The sequence below is a fragment of the Babylonia areolata genome, chromosome 33 (genome assembly GCF_041734735.1).
Source record: "Babylonia areolata isolate BAREFJ2019XMU chromosome 33, ASM4173473v1, whole genome shotgun sequence".
In the NCBI taxonomy this organism is placed as follows: domain Eukaryota; kingdom Metazoa; phylum Mollusca; class Gastropoda; order Neogastropoda; family Buccinidae; genus Babylonia; species Babylonia areolata.
The window spans coordinates 8664186-8685125 of NC_134908.1; the positions used below are offsets into that span (position 1 = coordinate 8664186).

At 42.2% G+C, this 20940-nt stretch overlaps 1 protein-coding gene and 1 long non-coding RNA gene across 2 annotated transcripts; one reads left to right on the forward strand and one right to left on the reverse strand.

Annotated features, from left to right (window-relative positions):
- Positions 1–1159: 1159 nt before the first annotated feature.
- On the forward strand, positions 1160–8245 carry LOC143277164 (uncharacterized). Its single transcript, XM_076581930.1, has 2 exons — positions 1160–1460; positions 3103–8245. Exons 1-2 carry the CDS (start codon positions 1237–1239, stop codon positions 4853–4855), a joined length of 1977 nt encoding a protein of 658 aa, XP_076438045.1. The 5' UTR covers positions 1160–1236; the 3' UTR covers positions 4856–8245.
- Positions 8246–9804: 1559 nt separating this feature from the next.
- LOC143277064 (uncharacterized) lies at positions 9805–19777 on the reverse strand. The gene is made up of 3 exons (XR_013053678.1): positions 19403–19777; positions 12405–12547; positions 9805–10215 (listed from the first exon to the last, which is right to left on the reverse strand). It is a non-coding gene; the product is annotated as an uncharacterized LOC143277064 (long non-coding RNA).
- Positions 19778–20940: the final 1163 nt, after the last annotated feature.

The following is a 20940-nucleotide window of genomic DNA, read 5'->3' on the forward strand; positions in this document are numbered from 1 at the left end:
GCGGACAGTCCGGCGCCGGCCTGGATTTGTATTTGTATTTCTTTTTATCACAACAGATTTCTCTGTGTGAAATTCGGGCTGCTCTCCCCAGGGAGAGCGCGTCGCTACACTACAGCGCCACCCATCAGTGTTTTCCTGCGTGCAGTTTTATTTGTTGTTCTTATCGAAATAGATTTTAGTTCTACAGAATTTTGCCAGAAACAACCTTTTTTGTTGCCCGCGGCGTGACCCGGGTTCTTTTACGTGTGCTAAGTGCATGCTGCACACGGAACCTCGGTTTACTCGTCTCATCCGAATGACTAGCGTCCAGACCACCACCCAGGTCTAGTGGAGGGGGAGAAAATATCGGCAGCTGAGCCGTGATTCGAACCAGCGCGCTCCGAGATTCTCTCGCTTCAGTCCTAGGCGGAAGCGTTACCTCTGGGCCATCACTCCATTCTAGGGAGGGCCACCGCAGTTCGTTGATCACGACTGAAATGTTGCGGTAGAGCCTCAGTCATGACGGCGGAACCGGGCTGCACGACGCTGAACAGACTCCAACCTGTCAATGTTCTGCTGCGTGTGGGGATTCTGCATACTGCAGTGGCGTACTCTAGGACAGGCCGCACGAAGGCCTTGTACGCCGTCTCCGTCAGTGATCCCTCGCGAGCCAGTCTTCAGGTTGCGGCACAAGAACCCAAGAGTCTTGTTGGCCTTGGAGCACACGGTGTCGACGTGCTAGCTCAGGTCTTTCATGATGGTGACGCCCAAGTACTTGGCACTGTCAAAAAACAAAACAACAACAACAACAACAAAACAAACCCACAACCAGCAGCTCGCTCTGCCTCATACACATATTGTGTTATGATACACTGACATGAAATTTATTTGATCAAAATTGTATGTATGTATGTATGCATGTATGTATGTATGCAAAACATGCATGTGTGTATAATATGCATGATCTTTGTCATTTAGATATATATAAAGAACGTACCGAACATGTTAAATGCATACCAAGCCTGTATGCGCCTAAATCTGACATGACGTGATATTTGGGTAATTTACTTTGCACAAAACTTTTTCCCCCCACACAATCACAACAAACAATGCCTTCATTTCTGCTGTACGTATAATCTGTCTTCAGGATAACAACTTCCGCTTTGCAGATAAAACTCAAGCGAAAGTTTCGATCCAATTTGTTTTGGTTTTTCAAGCTGTGTTTTTCAATGAACAGTTTAACTGAAAGTGAAACAAATGAACAACACAACAATGTCAACACACAGACGCCGTAGAAAAACGGAACCTGCACAAGATAATGAAAGTGATGCATTTCTACCGGAGCCAAAAAGAACATCGAAGCGAAAGAGAAACCGCAAAGTTGTTTTCGAGGATCCGGAGACCGTCGGACAGTGGACTTCAGTCGGAGCTTCTAGAGGACTGTCATCGGATGCTGATATTGCCAGTTTCTTGCTTAGTTTGTGAGTCTGCCATTACACTATACAGACAGTCACACACAGAGAGTATACACACATGCGCACACACAAACACACACACACGTCTTGTTCAGTATTAATTTTATCTATTTTTGTTTGCTTTTTTTTTGTGTGTGCGTGGTTTCATGTAACTTTGCATGCGTGTCTTATAAACCTTGTTCAGGTTTAATTGACATTAAAACTGATTCTGATTCTGATTCTGATTCACACGAAGACAGAGTTTCTGACATACACTGATACAGTATTCACACAAAGTTGCCTGCAGTGTGTTCACACATTCATACACACACACTCTATGTCTCAGTTTCTGACATATGCAGTGGACACAGACACAGTGATATGCAATGCGCGCGCATACACACACACACACACACACACACACACACACAGAGTGGCATACACACACACATGCACACTCACACACACACACACACACACACAGAGTTTCAGACATATGGTTCACACACAGTGACATGCAGTGTGTACACACTCACACAAACACACACTGTCTCTCTCAGTTTCTGATGTATGCAGTGCACACACACACACACACACACACACACACACACACACACATACATGTATGCATACATACTGTTTTGTGTACCATGCCACAATTTTTGATGTTTTGATTTAAATATTAAAAAAATAAAATCCATAATCAGAGATCAACCACAGAATGGAAAATAATAAATTAATATAAATGATTAATATTTTTTGTGTCTCCTTTGTTTCCAAGCCATTTGATATCTATCTATATTGATTCAGTGGTAGTCACCCTTACTAAATAACATATAACATAAGACAAGAAGAATTTAACCCCCCAAAAATATTTGTTATAAATATAAGATTATTTTCTGTTGGCACAATTATAACAGGTGGACAGGCTATTACTAGCATTAGTATCATTAAGATTAGTATAAAGGAATATGTTAAATGCACTCGCACTTTGTGTAAGATATAACATACAATGAGAACTGAGACTTACTACTACTACTAGTGACAGCAACACATTTTTCCTGGCAACTAAGGTGAGCTCTAGAGAGAGGCGTGACCATTCTGTTGGGTCACAGCTTAGATCAGACATCTGATCTTTTTTTTTTTCTTTTTTTTCTCCAATTTTTGTGATGAATTTCAAGCAGATGAAGTGTAATATGTATGGATCAGTTGGCACGCTTTGGTGCTTCTTTGAAACTAAACTGAAACCTGGCAAAATTGTACAGAAAAATATACAGGAGTTTGTGTATTATATATACATATACATGTATATACATATATTTTGGGAGCACACTCATACACACATGAAAACAAAAATATTGGTAGGTTCAACTCTGTGGTTTCGCTTTTTCTGGGGAGAACAGCCAGGAGTTATCATGGAGAATTTATATACTGTGGCAACAAAGTAGAGCAGTAAAAATTGTTAGAAGATAAATAGATAATTTTTTTAAAAAGAAGAAAAAAAAGGTATATGCATATATGTATATGTATATATGCACTCACACAAGTAAGACAATATATTACTCAAACACACACACACACACACACACACACACATGGTCTATTAATTTCAGTTTGATTATTATTATTATTATATATAAGTTACTATTGTGTTTCTGTGTGTTTGTAGGTATTCAGAGAGAAGGGAGAAAACAGCACAGCCGGAGAGCAGTTGCATCCATTGTGGTGCCTCCATGGTTTTGTGCTGCCTTGACTGCAGGCGCCCATCATCGCAGGCTCCGCCCACAATGTCACAGTTTGGACCTTCGAGGAACCCGCCCCCCCAGGCAGTGACGACAACAGACTCGAACCTGTCATCATCAGCATCGTCTGTGTCAGTGTTGGGGACGAGAACTGAATTTCCCTGTGTGGGTCAGGAAAGCTTGAGAGCTGCCAGTGTTGAAGACAAAGGGACTTCAAAGAAAGCAAGGAGCGAGAGTGATAACAGTGAGACAGCATTTCCTCGGCCAGACCCTTCAGACGTGACCAATCATCTTGAGGAATGTGAGCAAGATGGTCTGCACTGCAGTGGTTTAGTCGGTCCTTTTCACCACCATCACCATGACAAAAAGAAACATTCCGGTGAGTGTTTTAGCAATGTGTATGGTGAAGAGACGGATTACTGTGCGCAGGTTACACAACCTGACATGCCTTCTTCAGCCCAGGGTGGTCACACCTCCCAAAGGGAGGAGATGTATTCAGAGTCTGTAGCACTGGGGGTTGAAACCAAGCAAGAAAGTGAGATTATAGTACCAGACTTTCCAGATCATGCAGAACTCCAGGAGTGTTCTTCACCCCATGCAGAAGCAGAACAATGCATCTGCCCAGTCTGCCATCAGATCCTGCCTTCCAGCCAGCACAGAAGCCACATCAGGACCCACTACAGCTCTCAGGAAGAGGAGGGGGTGTTCTCCTGTAGCGCATGCGCCAAAACCTTCCCCCACTTTCACACGTTTTACAACCACGTCAGGCTGGCGGCCAATGACCAGCGGTGCGGTCAGTGCGGGGATGTGTTCGTGTCCGGCTGCCAGGTAGGACGACACCGGAGACAGCACGCGCGGGAGAGGGACCGGTTTTGCGAGCAGTGCCAGCGGTCGTTCCCGGCCATGACCAAGAAAGACTTTGACCGCCACCTCAAGAAGCACCAGAAGAAACTGAAGGGGAGAACAGCCAGTGATGCGGTGCTGTGCCCGCACTGCGGCAAGGTGTTCAAGAACAAGGACTGCCTCAACACCCACATGACCTACCACAACAAAGACAGCCCCTTCCCCTGCCCCCTTTGCCCCAAGGCCTTCAAGAACAAGGCCTGTCTCCGGCAGCACATGCTCTTCCACGGTGAGAAGACCCAGCAGTGCGAGATCTGCGGCGCCAAGTTCTACAGGAAGGTGGGGCTCAGGCGACACATGCAGAAACACACGGGGAAGGAGTTCGCCTGCGAGGAATGCACACGGCGCTTTTTCTCCCTGTCAGAGCTTCAGGTCCACGTAGAGTCAGTCCACAAAGGGATCCGCCGCTTCCCTTGCAGCCTGTGCGAGCTGAAGTTCTACAAGGCGGCCAGCCTCAAAGTTCACATGAGGACCCACACAGGAGAGAAACCATTCAGCTGTGACCTGTGCCAGGCCAGCTTCGCTATGGGGGAGGCACTGCGGAAGCACAAGCGCCGGCACACTGGGGAGAAACCATTTCGCTGCGAGGACTGTGGGCAGACGTACTCGTGCCAGTACAGCTACAAGACGCACCGGCGGAAGCACCATAAGGACAGCAGGTACGTGTGCACTGACTGCCACCAGGGATTCCCGGTGCTGTCCAGTCTGACCTTCCACCGCAAGATGTACCACGATGGGGGGCAAGGTGTCTACGCTGACCGCTGCCCGTCTTCCTGACCATACGGTTGTGGAGCATCAGGGGATGACTGTGTTAAACTTGTAGTTGTATCATGTTGAACATCAGGGGATGGCCGACTTAAACTTGTAATTGTATCATGTTGAACATCAGGGGATGGCCGACTTAAACTTGTAGTTGTATCATGTTGAACATCAGGGGATGGCTGACTTAAACTTGTATCATGTTGAACATCAGGGGATGGCTGACTTAAACTTGTATCATGTTGAACATCAGGGGATGGCTGACTTAAACTTGTAGCATGTTGAACATCAGGGGATGGCTGACTTAAACTTGTAATTGTATCATGTTGAACATCAGGGGATGGCTGACTTAAACTTGTATCATGTTGAACATCAGGGGATGGCTGACTTAAACTTGTAGTTGTATCATGTTGAACATCAGGGGATGGCCGACTTAAACTTGTAGTTGTATCATGTTGAACATCAGGGGATGGCCGACTTAAACTTGTAGTTGTATCATGTTGAACATCAGGGGATGGCTGACTTGTAGCATGTTGAACATCAGGGGATGGCCGACTTAAACTTGTAGTTGTATCATGTTGAACATCAGGGGATGGCTGACTTAAACTTGTATCATGTTGAACATCAGGGGATGGCTGACTTAAACTTGTAGCATGTTGAACATCAGGGGATGGCTGACTTAAACTTGTAATTGTATCATGTTGAACATCAGGGGTTGACTGTTAAACTTCTAGTATGTTCAACATCATGGGAAGGCTCTGTTTGACTTGCATGTTGAACATCAGGGGATGACTAGTAAATTTGTAGTACTCATATTGAACATCAGGAGATGACTGTTAAATTTGTAGTGCTCACATTGAACATCAGGGGATGGCTATGTTATTCTTGTAGCATGCTGAACATCAGAGGTTGATTGTTAACTTAAACTTGTAGCATTTTGAACATCAGAGGATGGCTGTTAAACTTGCAGCATGTTGAACATCAGGGGATGACTCTCTTAAACTTCTTTAGTTCTTATATATGTGTTAAACATCAAGGGGTGATATGTTAAACTTGTAGCGTGTTGAACATCAGGGGATGACTATTTTAAACTTGTAGCATGTTGAACATCAGGGGATGGCCATGTTAGGCATGTAGCATGTTGAACATCAGTGGGTGACTACGTTATTATTGTTAAACTTGTACTGTTGTAGCATGTTGAACATCAGTGGGTGACTATATTAAAGTTGCAGCTTGTTGAACATCAGGGGATGGCTATGTTAAATTTGTAGCATGTTGAACACTAGGGGGTGGCTCTCTTAAAGTTGAACTTGTAGCGTGTTGAACATCATGGGATGACTGTTAAACTTCTAGCTTGTTGAACATCATGGGATGACTGTTATAAACTTGTAGCGTGTCGAACATCAAGGGATGACTATGTTAAACTTGTAGTATACTGAGCAGTAGGGATGACTGTTAAATTTGTGATATGTTCAACATCACGGGAAGGCTCTGTTGAACTTGTTGTATGTTGACTGTCAGCACATCAAAACATGGAAATGATTTTTCTGACTGTTCTCACACATTTATTGATAATGAATACCTTAATACTGAATATGCAAAACTGAAGTAGGCAAGCTTGCAGAAGTACAGTGCATTTGATTTATATACCAAAGTAAAGTGGAGACTGAAAGCTCTTATGGTCCAAGGGAAGGAACTGTTGTTCTTCCTTCAAGTGATGGCTGCTGTTTTTGAAATGGCTGTAAATGATGCACCTTCAAATTGCCGTGAATATATTTACATTACACACAGTGACACACATGGATAGGAAGTTGCAAAGTGTGGTGGCAAAGATATCCATACTGCTTTATTAAAACAGATGGGTCTTCAGAGAAACTGTGGGAGGGGAATGTCTGTTGTTAAATGGAAGGCTGTTCCAGATTGTCGGACTCTGAAAGGAAATAAGAGAGTAATTTCTCATCCATGAGGTAATGACAAAAGTTAATGGAGAAAATGCCCTTTCATTGCAATTGCAATTGTGTCTGTTTTCTGCTACAGTATGTTCTAAAATTTGCTGGACAAGTTGTTTCCTTTCTATTATGATAATGATGGGAATGATGCTGTTGCAACTGTGAGTGTCCATTTTGGCCTGGGATTAACATGTCAAGACTGATCTATGTTGGGTTTTTTTTAAATGTATGTGGACATCATCCAAGCCTAATGAGAGATACAAACACCTGCAGTGTTGGTCAGGAAATTAGAGCACACTCCCAAAAAATATCCTTAACATGAATTATGCTCGACTGTGTGGTCCCCGTTTTTCCATTAAATTTTGAGTTCATGGCCGTTGCACGTTCAAGTCTGGATAGGAGCCAGCCATGGGCTGAAAATGCCTACCTCTAATGGGGATTGAACCCAATATTCATGTCTGTAACACTAACCACTTCCCCACAGAAAACTTAAGACTAACACCCACACCACCTTGCAAGATCTGGTAGAAGAGAGGGAAAATTCCCCTTTTTTACTCTTGAATCTGGATTCTCTCCCTTGAGATAAACTCTGACATGGAATGGCTTGGAAGGTAATCTGGGGAATGGAAGAAGAAAGGCACTGGAATTACTAAACTTAGAAAACAGCAGTATGAAAGAGGTGTTTGGAATACAAATCTGAATAAATGTTCATTGTTGCACAAAGTATTTTGCAGGAAAGACAGGTGATTGGAACACAAATTGAAATGTATAGTATATATATATATATATGCAGTTTTTAATCATTCTGTGGGAGGAAAACAGGCTATCATTTTTCAGATTTACAATAATGGCATTCATTGATTAGTTTTTTTTTACATTTGATGTGTGACACCTTTTTGTATTATAATAAAAGGAATGATCTCGTCCAAGATTTTCAAGTACTCGACAGTCATGTTCAGCATTTTTTGCCTCAGGGTATGTGTGTGTCTGTATCTGTGTCTGGTTCGCTGGATGGGTCTGTTTTATTTCCCTGGAGGAAATTCAGTTTTTTAAAGAACACACACACAATGAACCACTTACTACTGGTGACTGAGAATGCTGTTGCCTTTGTGGAATATGTAATACTGCTGTTACACGTGTTGCAGGACAGAATATGTAATACTGCTGTTACAGGTGTTATGCTGTTGTTACACATGTATTACAAGTTGATAAAATTTCAGATATTTGTGCTGTTTTCTAAATCTGTTGCACATTCATATTTGAATAGATGTAGATATGCTTAATTCTAACCATTTGTTTTTTTTTAAACAGCTTTTTTACAACTGAAAAAAAAAACACACAATAAAACTGACATAATTTAAGTTTGTTATTGTTTGTGCATGTAAGTGCTTGTGAGCTACTAATTTTCACAAACCTCTGAATCATGTTCAGTGCAACTCACAGATGCAAACATGATTTTCTATGGAGAATGATTTTGTCCTTAACGTTTATTGGTTAAGGGTTACAAAATCTGGTTTTTTTTTTATATATATATATAGCTTACTTGGACATTTATTGACAATTTTTACTATGTCAGATGGTCAGCCATGCATTAGGCACTGTATTTTTCTACAGAATTTTTGCCAGGGACAACCCTTTTGTTGTCATGGATTCTTTGATGTGCGCTTAGTGCATGCTGCACACGGGACCTCAAGTTGGTCTTATCCAAATGACTAATGTCCAGGCCACCACTCAAGGTCTAGTGGATGGGGAGAAAATACTGACAAGTTTGAGAATCTAGTGTCCAAGGCAGGCGCATTACCACTAACCCAATACTCCACTTTTATTCAGCTGAAGATGGTTCAAGGCACTAACAGGTTTAATGACACATATGTTTACAAGGGAGATTGTAAAGAAATCCATCCTTACTTTATTACATGCTGCTTAGACTCAGAACCATGTACCCCGTCAAAAGACCCACAGATTTCAATTTTGCAAGGAGGCATCATTGTGTTCGGGCAAATCCATATGTTAAACCACATCTGCTAGGCAGATGCTTAACAGCAGCATAAGGCTTGTCGGGCCTCGAGTGCATGCACATATATATCTTTTATGTATATATATATATAGATATGTGTGTGCGTGTGTGTACCAATCACAGTGGATATCTTCCATAGAATTTTGCCAGAGGACACCACTTTTGTTGCCATGGGTTCTTTTACAGTGTGCCAAGTGTGTGCAGCACACAGGACCTTGGTTTGTAGTCACATCCAAATGACTAGACACTTTGATTTTCCAGTCTTTGGAGAAAGGGGCTACCCAGACCCTCACACTGTATTGGCAGATAAGGGTCTTAACCATTCTGCCACCTTCCTCCGACACAGGACACAAGCTGAATGCTCGCTCCAGCCACTCAGCTGCCCCATCAGTCAGTCACTTCATACTGGGTAATTTTGATTTCATATTATTTGTTTTGTGTTTTGGTTTTTGTTGTCAAAAGTTTTTTTTGTCGATTTCATTTTGGTGTCACGTGGGTATTTTTGTTTGTTTTTTAAATAAGTTTTTGTTAGTTTTGTTGTCACAAATCTTTCTGGTTTTGTTTTATTGTATCCAGTTTTGTGTTGTTTTGTTATATCCAGATATTTTGTTATTGATTTCGTTTCTTTGTCACAAGTTTCTTGTCATTGATTTTTTTTTTTTTTTTTTTTTGGTCGTTATAAACTTTTCCTGATTTTTTGTTTTGTTGCTCGTAATCCTTTTTGAGGGGGAGGTTAGGGGTGGTGGTGGTGGATGGATCAGGATAGAAAAGCCGAGACCGAAAGAAAAGAGACCCAAGACCAACCATGCTATGTACGGATCTGAAAGTGGTGGAGTGTATTGCTACAATGTAATGCTCTCTCATTCAGTCAGTCAGGCTGCCTGCTGGTCCTGCATGGGCCCAGGCGCCGTTCAACTGTAATAAACAGCGGATTTTTTCTCTCCATTCTTCTGTCTTTTCGTCTCATAATAAACACAAACACGTGTACACATACAGCAGGCTCTGATACACTTTTTGTTTAATTTTTTTTTTTTTAAACAAGAATAACAAACTCCTTATGATCTAACATTCAAGCAACTATCCCTTTTGTTTTCTTTTCTTTTTTTATTGCATTTCTGAACAACTCGTTTAAAACTCTTTTTTCACTGGAAGCCAAACTATAAATGAATGCTTTGCCAAAACGCCAAGGTCTTGTTGTGGTGATCTAAATAAGTATTCGTCAACTGTTCATTCTTTCCTTTCCCTTCCTCGTACGTCTTTGTCTCCCTCCCCCCTCCCACCACCACCCTTTCTGTACTCAAAGCTATAAACAACTTAATGTAAGAAACAAGCGCTCTAACTAAAACAGCATGTCGCAGTGAAGAACTGGACAAAGGGCTGGCCCTGCATGGGTACCGCCTCACGCCTTTTCCCTGAAACAGAAAGGAAACCAAATGAAGGGAATTTTTTTTCTTGATTAGGGCGATGAGATAAGTAAAAACACACATTGCTGGTGTTTTTTTTTCACCCAACACTGTGGGACAATTAAAAACTAGAAAAACAAGTGCGCATGAAAAAAAATGAAAAAAAAAAAGAAAAAAAGAGGAAAAAGAAAAAAAGAAGACAGCAAACACACAGACAGAATTATCAACAAGAAATGAAAATCAAACAGTAAACAACAAACAAAATGTCAAATAAATGCCAACTACGAAAGGCAAAACATAAAACCCACACGCACGCGCGTACATATACACACCTGCACAAGCATGCACACACACACACACTCTCTCACATGCATGCACGCATATAGAAAGCAGCTGATGGCAGACAAGTCATGATTTTATGTAAAGACACACTGATAAGTTCTATGAACGTATTTGTCTATGTATTTATTCATCCATTCAACCCATCTTTTGTAACTCGACTTGAATCGAGGCCGGCTGATTTACGAATCGTTGCTTCCAACCCGAGCAGCTGACAGCACCTACTGATTTATTTGATTGTTTATACATTCCCTCTTTTGAGAGGTTGGTTCTAATTATACTTATCAAAATATAACCCTGCCGACCACGGAGGAGGCCTTATTACACCCGGAATATCATCAAATGAAAATGCAAGACCAAAACACACAAGTTCCACAGGCTTTTAAAAAAACAACATGGCGTTTGGCAATCTATGACGTGACTAATTAAAAAATCATGCTGCTTATAGCCCAGCAGACAGCAATGGGGGGAGGGGTGTGGGTGTGGGGGAGTACTGTAAAGTTGACAGGACTTTTTTTTAAATTGTACGCGCGCAGTTGTGACCTTGACTTTTGACCTCCCACAGTGACTTCTTGAAGCGTTTTGTCCGTAACTAATCCTGGTGGCAGGTTTGATGAAAACTGGATCAAAATGGAAAACCAAGCGCAATCGTATCTCCCCCCCCCACCTCTCCTATACTGTGACCTTGATCTCGACTAATGGGTTTCTGAGGTCACCATTGCCCACCACTTCAAGATCGTATGCAAGACCTTATATCTTTTATATCTACAGGCTTTTGCTATTATCATTTTATCAGTGACGTGAACGAGGCATCTGGCTGTCATAATGGTAAGTCACTGTACCACGTTTGATGACAACTGGATTGTAATACATAAAGCTTTATCGAGCCCCCCTTTCTGTTTTGCTAAATGACCTTGGCCTTTGACCTCTCACTCTCCTCAACACATCACCATAAAAAGAAATACCTCGGAAAAGTCTTATTCATACCTACCATCCTACCAAATTTGGTACTTGTGCCACTTCGGGTTGCTGAGGGGAAAAAAAAACGCCGACGTAAGTTTACCAAAGACAGACACACGAACAACCGAGATATGGTTAGATACAATCGACTTTATTTACAGTAAGACAATAAACGATACTGAGCTTTGTGTCCGCCCTATACCGTGTTTACATTTCACTAATTAATCGTTGCAGCGGCCTTGCAAAGCATTCCGCACACAGCATACAGACACACTCAAAAAGATACACGGTAAAAAGGTGCAAATTAAAAAAAAAAAATCAAAAAAAATCAACACACACAAAAAAAAAGAAGAAAAAAAAAAAGAGAAAGGGATAAAACAAATGGAGAGAGAGAGAGAGAGAGAGAGAGGAACCGAAAACGATTACATTAATTTTCTGGCACAGAACTTCAAGGAAACGTACAGTGACACGCCAGGCATCTTTTCTGGGGCACTTGAGGAAAAGGACCCGGACGAGAGGCAGAGATGTTTAAAGTAAATGATCATGTTATAGAATATTACGTATTACTGAATAGCATAAAGAGAACACACACGTGACATACACGAGCGCGCATGCACACACATGCACCAACACACACGCACAAACATAGAACACCCGAACAGACTCACAGAACACACACACTCACAAAGAAAGAGAGAGAGAGACGGGACACATTTCGTCAAATATCACTTCAAGATAAAAGACGTTAAAGTGAACACGCACACGCGCGCTAACACACACACACTACGTTTCATCTTATATCACTTAGAGTTAAAAAAAAAAAAAAAAAAGACGTTAAATTGAATACCACTACTTCTAGTTCTAGAACATCACACTCACACACTCACCCCTTCCCTCACCTGTCAGTCAGTCACTAGTCACACCCTCCTTTCTTCACATACTGGTGGATAACCACAAGGAAGGGCAGGTTGAAGCCACTGACGCAGTACAGGGTAAAGTACAGCGTCAGCTTGTAGTGGTTGCCCAGCTTGAAGGGCAGCGTCTGTACACACACACACACACACACAGGACACTGCTTTGGGATCTCCTGCCATACCGTAACATAAAAAACACAAATCAACCGAATGACACGAGCTGTAAAGTAAGCGACCGAAGCCCAAATGTGCTTGACCACGAACTGATAAGGCCAGATTGCTAGCACGCACACTCAAACCATTATTCTGTGGTGGTGGCGCCCTCAAGTGGGATAGAAATCCTACTGTGTATGATAATCGTGTCCGACGACGACCATCAGAACAGCAGAGGAGGCAACTGCTGTCCACACTATAATGGCGAGAATTTGACTCAAATGACGTGTCTGGGATGGCTCCCAAAGGCAAACTGGCAAGACTGCAGCTCTATTAGAACCATTGCAATACTGCGGTCTCCTTGTTTGAGAGTTATAGTCCGTCACAAAAGACTTAAGTTGTTTGCAAATTCCCACTGGAGTGGAGAAAGCATTGGCCATGCAGCTCCCACTTTACTGTTAGCTCCAACTCATGTCAATCTCTGATAAGATAGTCGGGGCTGCAGTAAATTATCTCCTCTGCTGTTAATTATCTCATCTGCTGGTCTGACAGTCAACGTCGGACACGACTATCAAATATAATTATATACATACATACTGTATTGTTATCACTGATACTTATATGGCACATATAATCGGTGAGAGATCCAAGCTGTGAGCGCTTTACAAACACGGAATCATTTGAGCAACAGGCTGCCTATCTGCCTGGGTACAACCGACTGACATCTGTCTTTTGGCGCTCACCAGTTGTTTCCTGTGCCATTCAGTTAGGCTTCAGTGAGTCACACGCACGCACACGTGTATTTATCAGTCATGTGTTGTATTTTTTCATTTTTTGTTTCCCCCCAGTAAAAAACAACAACCTTGACTTGAACATGATAAACACAATCATACACAAAGTGGCGTACAACATTAGACATGTAAAACCATCGCCAACTCTCTCCCCTCCTCTCCCTCACAACCTTTTCCCATCGCCACCCCACCCCCCCTCCCCCCAATCAAAGAGTGTTCCTCTCCGCTGGACAAAGGATCGAGGGGCGGACAAACGGACATTTTTCAGCTTATGTGCATACATAGAATGCTGCAGATGTATATATACCTACAAACTGGTGGTTTTAATGAACGTGCTAACCATATGCTCGCCGGTAAGTAAATAAGCTATATCAACCAACTGGTGTCTGTATCAAGTTACACACACAGCTGCTAACATACTGGCATCGAGACAAAAACTTATCAAGATAAAGATTCTACCTCCCACCCCTCTGCCACATACACGAACACACATGTGCCGATGTAACCTTGCCAATCTCCCTCCTCACGAGGTCTATCTATTCTCCCTGCTCTTTCTCTTTACCTTCTTTTTTTTAGCGTCTATTTTATTTATTTTTCTTTCTTAAATTCATATCTTCTGTTCTGGAACTGGTAGGTATGACACATGAGCTTTGTAGCGTTCGCCTGTAATTGTTTAAAGTGTTGTTAAAACAAGGTGGTCTAGCAGGATGCGCGCATGTTTGAATGTGTCTGTGAGAGTTTGCGTTTAGCAGTTTGTATATCATATTGATGCGTGCGCCAGTCCGCTTGCCCAAGTTCAAGTTCTGATTTCATGTTTCATGCGATAGTTCACTGGCTTCTCTTTCTCGCTCTCTGAGGGCTCCTCTGTGCTTTCTTTCGCCACCTCCTTTCTGTGTTCCAGCCCCCATCCCTCTCTCTCTCTGCGTGCGTTCGTCACTCTCACGTCCACCACTGTTGTGGAGCGGAGACCTGGTGGATCGAACACCCGACGAAGAAGCAACTGGGGGTCCCTGGTTCGATTTTCGTAAGGTCCGTTTCCTTTCTCTTCTTTTTATTTTAATTAAAAAAAAAAAAAAAATAAAAATTAAACACTGCATCTTGAACCCCCACCCCTCCCACTACCCTACTTCCCACCCCTTCCCTAGGCCTTGGGTGGTGGTTAATTAAGGTGGTAGTCTTTTCGGATGAGACGATCGACAGACTGAGATCCCGGCCGGCGAATGCAACATGGTGCACTTCAGTGGCAGCATGTGAAAGAGCCCACATACGGCGATAAGAGTTGTTCCGGGCATATTCTGCACAAAATCCGCTGCAACACACACACACCACACGCACAATGCGCGGACAGAAGGAAAAAGGGTGTCAAAAGCTATGGCGACGCGCTCTCTCCTGAAAAAAAACAACAACAACAATAAACAAACATAAAAAATGAAGAAGCCCATATTTACACTGACAGAGAGTAATGCAATTCCCGTCAAGCAGTGGAGTGGGACGTCATAAATACATGTTCTGTGAGCCGAAGACTTCCATTACATGCATCACTGAATGCTATCAATCGCCACCTCCTCAGTCCCCACCCTACCCCACCCCACAAGAAAAACAAACGGTAACGACGGTACAGCAAGGTGAGTGCTGTGAACTTGAAAAAAAAAAAAAAAAAAGTTTAGAAGTTATATCTATTAAAACTTCTGACAAGACCACTGCGAATTATGCTCCTTTAACAACACCAGGCAATGTGCAGAAAAAAGAAAAAAAAAAGAAGAAAAGAAAACCACTACATACAAATACACGTACGCACACACACTTTCACATACACACACGCATATACGCACGCCAACCTCCCCCCCCCCCCCGAAAAAAAAACCCCACACAAACAACACCCCCCCCACCCCCACAAAAAATCCACCCCTTTCAGACATGTAAAACATGGACCCCTATTGCCGCAACTGTCATCTGCCCACTCGAGAGGAAAATGTTTGACATGAAGACTGACTTGAATGGCCTTGGGTCATGTACCACTCCCCCTACTCCCAACGCCACGCCACCCCACTCTCTCTTAATGTGACATCCGGATTCTTTTTATTGGTTTGTTTGCGTCAGTTTTTTCTTTCTTTGTCGCACAGGTTACCCGCTCAAGTCTCTCTCTCTCTCCCCCCCCCCCTCCCCCCCAGTGTGTGTGTGGGTGTGTGTGCGTGTGCACGCATGCGTGCATGTACAATCTTCACAACTCTGTGCAGTCAATAAATAAAATTTATACAGCCAGCTGCACGCTTCTCTGCACTTTGCTGGACTACGTGTGTAGTTGCACGTCAACTTAGCGGGGTGGGGCGGGGCGTCAAAAAGGGGATGTGCGCAATGGCAACTGAGCTAAACTCAACTGTAGAGACGTTACAGGGAAATAAAGCAAACATCCCATGCGGTGTCGTTGGCTGTTCGCAAAAAGGCAGGCGTAGTCGAGCCTGTGCGCGCTTCCTGGTTGACTAACAGGGGCTACAGTATAATAAAACGAAACTGGGGCAGTCTTTTTCTCCCTTGTTCAAGGTCTTCGTGACATGACACGCATTCTCTCCCTCTCTCGGACACATCTTAGTCACAAACGCGCGCGCGCGCACACACACACACACACACTACACGCAGAAACACACACACACACACATACTCACATGACATGGGAGCATACAACTGCGTGTGTGCACGTTCATGTGCATGTGTGCATTGCACGCGCGTGTCAGTGCCCACATGCATTAATGTGTCCGATAAAATACGATACGAAACACCATCTCCCAATTTCGCGGGAAGCTAGTATTAATTCTATTTCTAATCACGTGAACGGCCAAAACACTACAACACGGTTGTTCAACGTTTGACGTTTTACAAACGAGCTATTATGCGTTTCCAAGGAGGCTTCGTGTCTTCAGAAAAAGGCCAGAAGAACAAGGCTTGGTACAGATTCGTTTGATTTCAATCTTGTGGCATCGTTCGGTCGTGGACGGACGGTGGACACCTCGCTTCGTGCGTGAAAAGCTGGCCGTGTCTTAACACTCACAGGACAAATGAGACAGATTACAGCCCATTTCTTTCTCTGAGAGAGAAACGAAATGAAACGAAATGAATGGAGTTTTATTTCAAGAGGGAAGTGGAATAAGCATGATCACTTTTTTTAACATTTAAGCATTCTGGGCAAAATGGGGAAAAAAAATTTTAATTAACTTTTTAAAAGTAAAAAAAAAAAAAAAAAAAAATAAAAACGAAAAAAATATGTAGATAAAATAAAGGACATTTACATGTCATATTCCATATATACAAGAACAGAAAGAGTAGAAAGGGCGGGGTGAGGGGGGGTATGGAGAGAGAGAGAGACAGAGACAGACAAACAGACAGAGACAATTGGAGTGGAAAGTTGAGAGAGAGGGAGACAGACCAACAGAGATAACAAAGAAATGATACATGAAACTGACTGCTGACAAGCAGTGGTTAAAGTTGAACGTATTTTTCAAGGCAAATCAACTGCCGACAAAAATGGTAGCTAGGGAAATGGGAAAAAGAGACAGAATCCGAAAAAAAAAGAAGCGGATAAATGAGATACAAATACATACGGCACTGTATGTTTGCAGAATAACACATAAATAAAAACCCAAATCTGTGGTTTTAACAAAATGTGGTCACTATGAAATCGTAGAAAATAATGCAATATCAAGCACTGCAAGTCCACTGCAATTCATTGAGCCAATTGCATTATTAACACAAATTCAGATCGAATATTCATACACTGACTTGTTCAAGCGCTGATAATAATCAAATGAGAAACAGTGACATTCCTGGCTTTGAGAGAGAGAGAGAAAAAAAAAAAAACTAATCGCGCTGCGTTTTGGACATTAATTTACAAAATGATGTTCACGTTAGCATTAAGCTCTCCTCACATCCACCCATTAATTCCACCCTCCCACATACAGATAACCATCCATGATTCTCTCTCTTCATTTTGTGCTGCGTGCCTGTGTAAATGCGTGCGCTCGCGCGCGCGCGTGTGTGCTCGTATGCGTCGAACGTAATGGTTTAAACATGATTGTACACACACTTGTAAATACACCAGCTTTAGTTAGGCACTGCCAACGGGCTATTATGTTGAGGTCAGAAAAACACAAAACGTCTCTGGTCCAAATCCCCAAAACGATCACTTCAGAACAAAGCGTCGAAAAACAAAAACAAAAAACAGAAAACGTGGAAAATACTGATGGAACGGAGAGAATGTAGACTGATCAATCGTGTTTTTTTTCTCATTGTAGCATACTACCCGTCGAAGACTAAATAAAATTCTTATTTAGTATTATCACAACGAGACCCCCCCCCCCCCCCGTCCCCATCTCTCTCTATCTGTGTGTGTGTGTGTGTGTGTGTGTGTGTGTGTGTGTGTGTGTGTGCGCGCGCGCGCATGCATGAATCAATATAGAACAGAACTGTTATGAAGTTAAAATCAAAATCGATGTTATTTCAGTTGCTCAACGTTAAAATCTTATACGAGCTTCATGGCACTGTATTTTCCCTTTTAGATCAGGCAATATAACTGCTGACGTACTATTCCTGCTCCTCCTCCTACTAGTACTTCTACTACTTATTATTATTATTACTAGTAGTGCAAAAAGAACAAAAAACAAAAAAAGAGAAGCTAGTGAGTGAGACACTCATGTATCACGATACAAATCAACATATGTTAGCGATGTATCTACTGATTCCAAACTGACACTGAACATTCATATGTTTGTCTACTGTTGCATAATTTTGACGTGAAAAAAGAAGAAAAAAGAAGAAAGTATTGCATTGCATTGCACATTCCGTCGTGTCCTTTTCTCGCCACAAATGATTTTTTCTGCGTGAAATTCCAGCTGTTATCCAGACTGAGGTGTCACAACTGAATGACGCTACCGTATTTTTTTTCCGTCGTGTTGTTCAAAAGGACATGGGTCGATTTGTATCATTAGTGACTTTTTGACCCAAGTGTACCAAGAACTAGTACTCCTTTACCCCCCTGTGACCGTTTCGAGTGCTACATGCATTTTCGGCTTATCGTCTCACCCGCAAGACTCAAGTTCTACTGGTGAATGGAATTAAGTGCACGAAAGAAGCGAATCACTGTCCTTCATTTTACTGACTTCTGTTGCTTAAATGGATGCGCCAACTACAACAAATGATACTTACCACATCATTCTAACAGAAGGAATATGATTTTTAAAAATATATATTAAGAATATAACTTATAAATAAATACAAATATTAAAATCTGAAATGAAAGGCTGTCAATTTAACAAATGTAAACTTTTTTTAATCAGAAGACTAATATTGTAAAAAAAAAAAAGAAGGTAAAAAGAGAATTCAAGAATACACTGCCAAGAAAAAAAAGTGTGAATACTAACGAAAAACAAGAAAATTCAAAATAACAAAAGGAAAGGGAAAAGAATAGATTGAAGCATAGTTTAGTAGCCTTCTTATTCGGAACATTTCTTTCATCGAAAGATCACAGCTCAACAGAAACGGGACTTCTTTTCGTCAATTTGAGGTCGGCTCAGTCGTTAGATCTAAAAACGGTGGACATTTACAGATTTTCTTTTAAGCTGCTTTTTGTTTTTTTGCATGAGGGACCTCTCATTCTAACCTTTACATAAAAACGAATCTTTAGTAAACCATAAAAACTTTCGATAAACAATGTTCTGTCTCGGTTTGATATTAAACGTTCTGGGCCGAACATTAGATCTAACATTCTGCAACCAAGATTTAGATAATTAAGATGAACACTGCTAGATATTAGATTCATTCTAAATTCGCGAGTTTACATGCAGGTTCAAATGTTTTTTGTTGTTGTTTTTTTAATGAGAAATTAAAAAAGAAAAGAAAAGATGAACGAAGATAAACAATCGAAAAGGGCAGTTAACGGCCAATTTGGCCGTTGGAGAGAGGGATCGAGAGGTTGGGAAAAATCGGAAAAAACAATTCAAACAATAGTTTTGGATAAAAAAAAAACCCCAAAACAACAACAAAACATACCGATCCTGGTACTCCATGCTGCTGCCAGGGTTGATGGGTTGTTGACGCACTTGTTCGGGTGCTGGTCTTCAAAGCCCTGGGCGCTATACCTGGACGAGAGAAAAGCAGACGAGAAACCGCCAATCTTCCAACTGTCGCCATCTTGCAATGCTGCACCCTCACGTACACCAGTGACGCGATCACAGTTTCACAACTTTTTTTTTCTTCTCTCTCTCTCTCTCCTTTTCAGTTCCGCGTCACATACATCGACACATACAGGCCTGATTTAGATATGTCTGTGGTCTCACGCAGATTTCCTGTTCGTTTTCTTTCCCAAAACTTTTCGATTGGCACACGCAGCGCACGCGCAAGCTCCAAGCGCGCACGCGCACGATCGCTTCGCGGAAATGTGGCTATGAATTGATAAAGGATCACTTTATGGTGACCCTTCATCGAAATATTTCCGTGTGTCAGATTCGACATTGTCGTCAAATATGCGAAAAAAAGGGGGTGGCGCTCGCACTGCAGCGACGCGCTCTCCACATGGATAGCTGCCCGAATTTCACACAGATAATCTGTTATGAAAAAGAGTAATGCAATGCAAATTAATGCAATGCCATGCAATCCAATACAATACAGTGCTTTTTCAAGACAGAGTTTTTAATACAATACAATACAGTTTTTGTTGTTGTTGTTGTTATTGTTGTTTAATGATCACAGCGGCCGTATGAACTGAGCCAAAGCGGATGTGGAATTTCTTCTTTTGTTTGAAATTTAAGGACTTGAAATTTGAATGGGCAATGTTTGGGGGGAAAGAAGAAGAAGAAGAAGAAGAAGAAGAAGAAGAAGAAGAAGAAAATCATGATATTCATGAACCAACCGCCCACCCACTTGGCGAAGAAGTCACCGCCATGGACCAGGAGGTCGATAGTTTGAGTCCCGTCGATCAGAGCCGTATCATTGTGAGGGTTTTGTTGTTGTTGCTGTTGCTGTTGTTGTTGTTGTTGTTGTTGTTATCATTGTGAGGGTTTTGCTGTTGTTGTTGTTGCTGCTGCTGTTGTTGTTTTTGTCCTTCACATGTTGCTAAAATTTCCTGAACAACACAGCAGGTATTTGTATTCCTGGCTTCTGGTTGACTAGGGGATATGACGTGGGAGCACAGAGCACTTCCTATTCATACGTTAGTGTGTGTGTGTGTGTGTGTGTGTGTGTGTGTGTGTGTGTGTGTGTGTGTGTGTGTGTGTGTGTGTGTGTGTGTGTGTGTGTGTGTGTGTGTGTGTGTGTATGTGTGATTCATGTCATGTTCTCATATCACCCAGGTTCAGCATTTAAGTGGTTAAAGTCGACAGAACTTCTAACTTTGATCGCCTGGTCCGTGGTCCGTGGACTTTTTTTTCAGAAATAAGTTTCCCAATGTTTATCAGGAATCCGTTATCAGTTTCATTGACGGATAAACCTTCACACGCACACACACACACACACACACACACACACACACACACACGCACGCACACACACACACACACACACACACACGCACGCACGCACGCACACACACA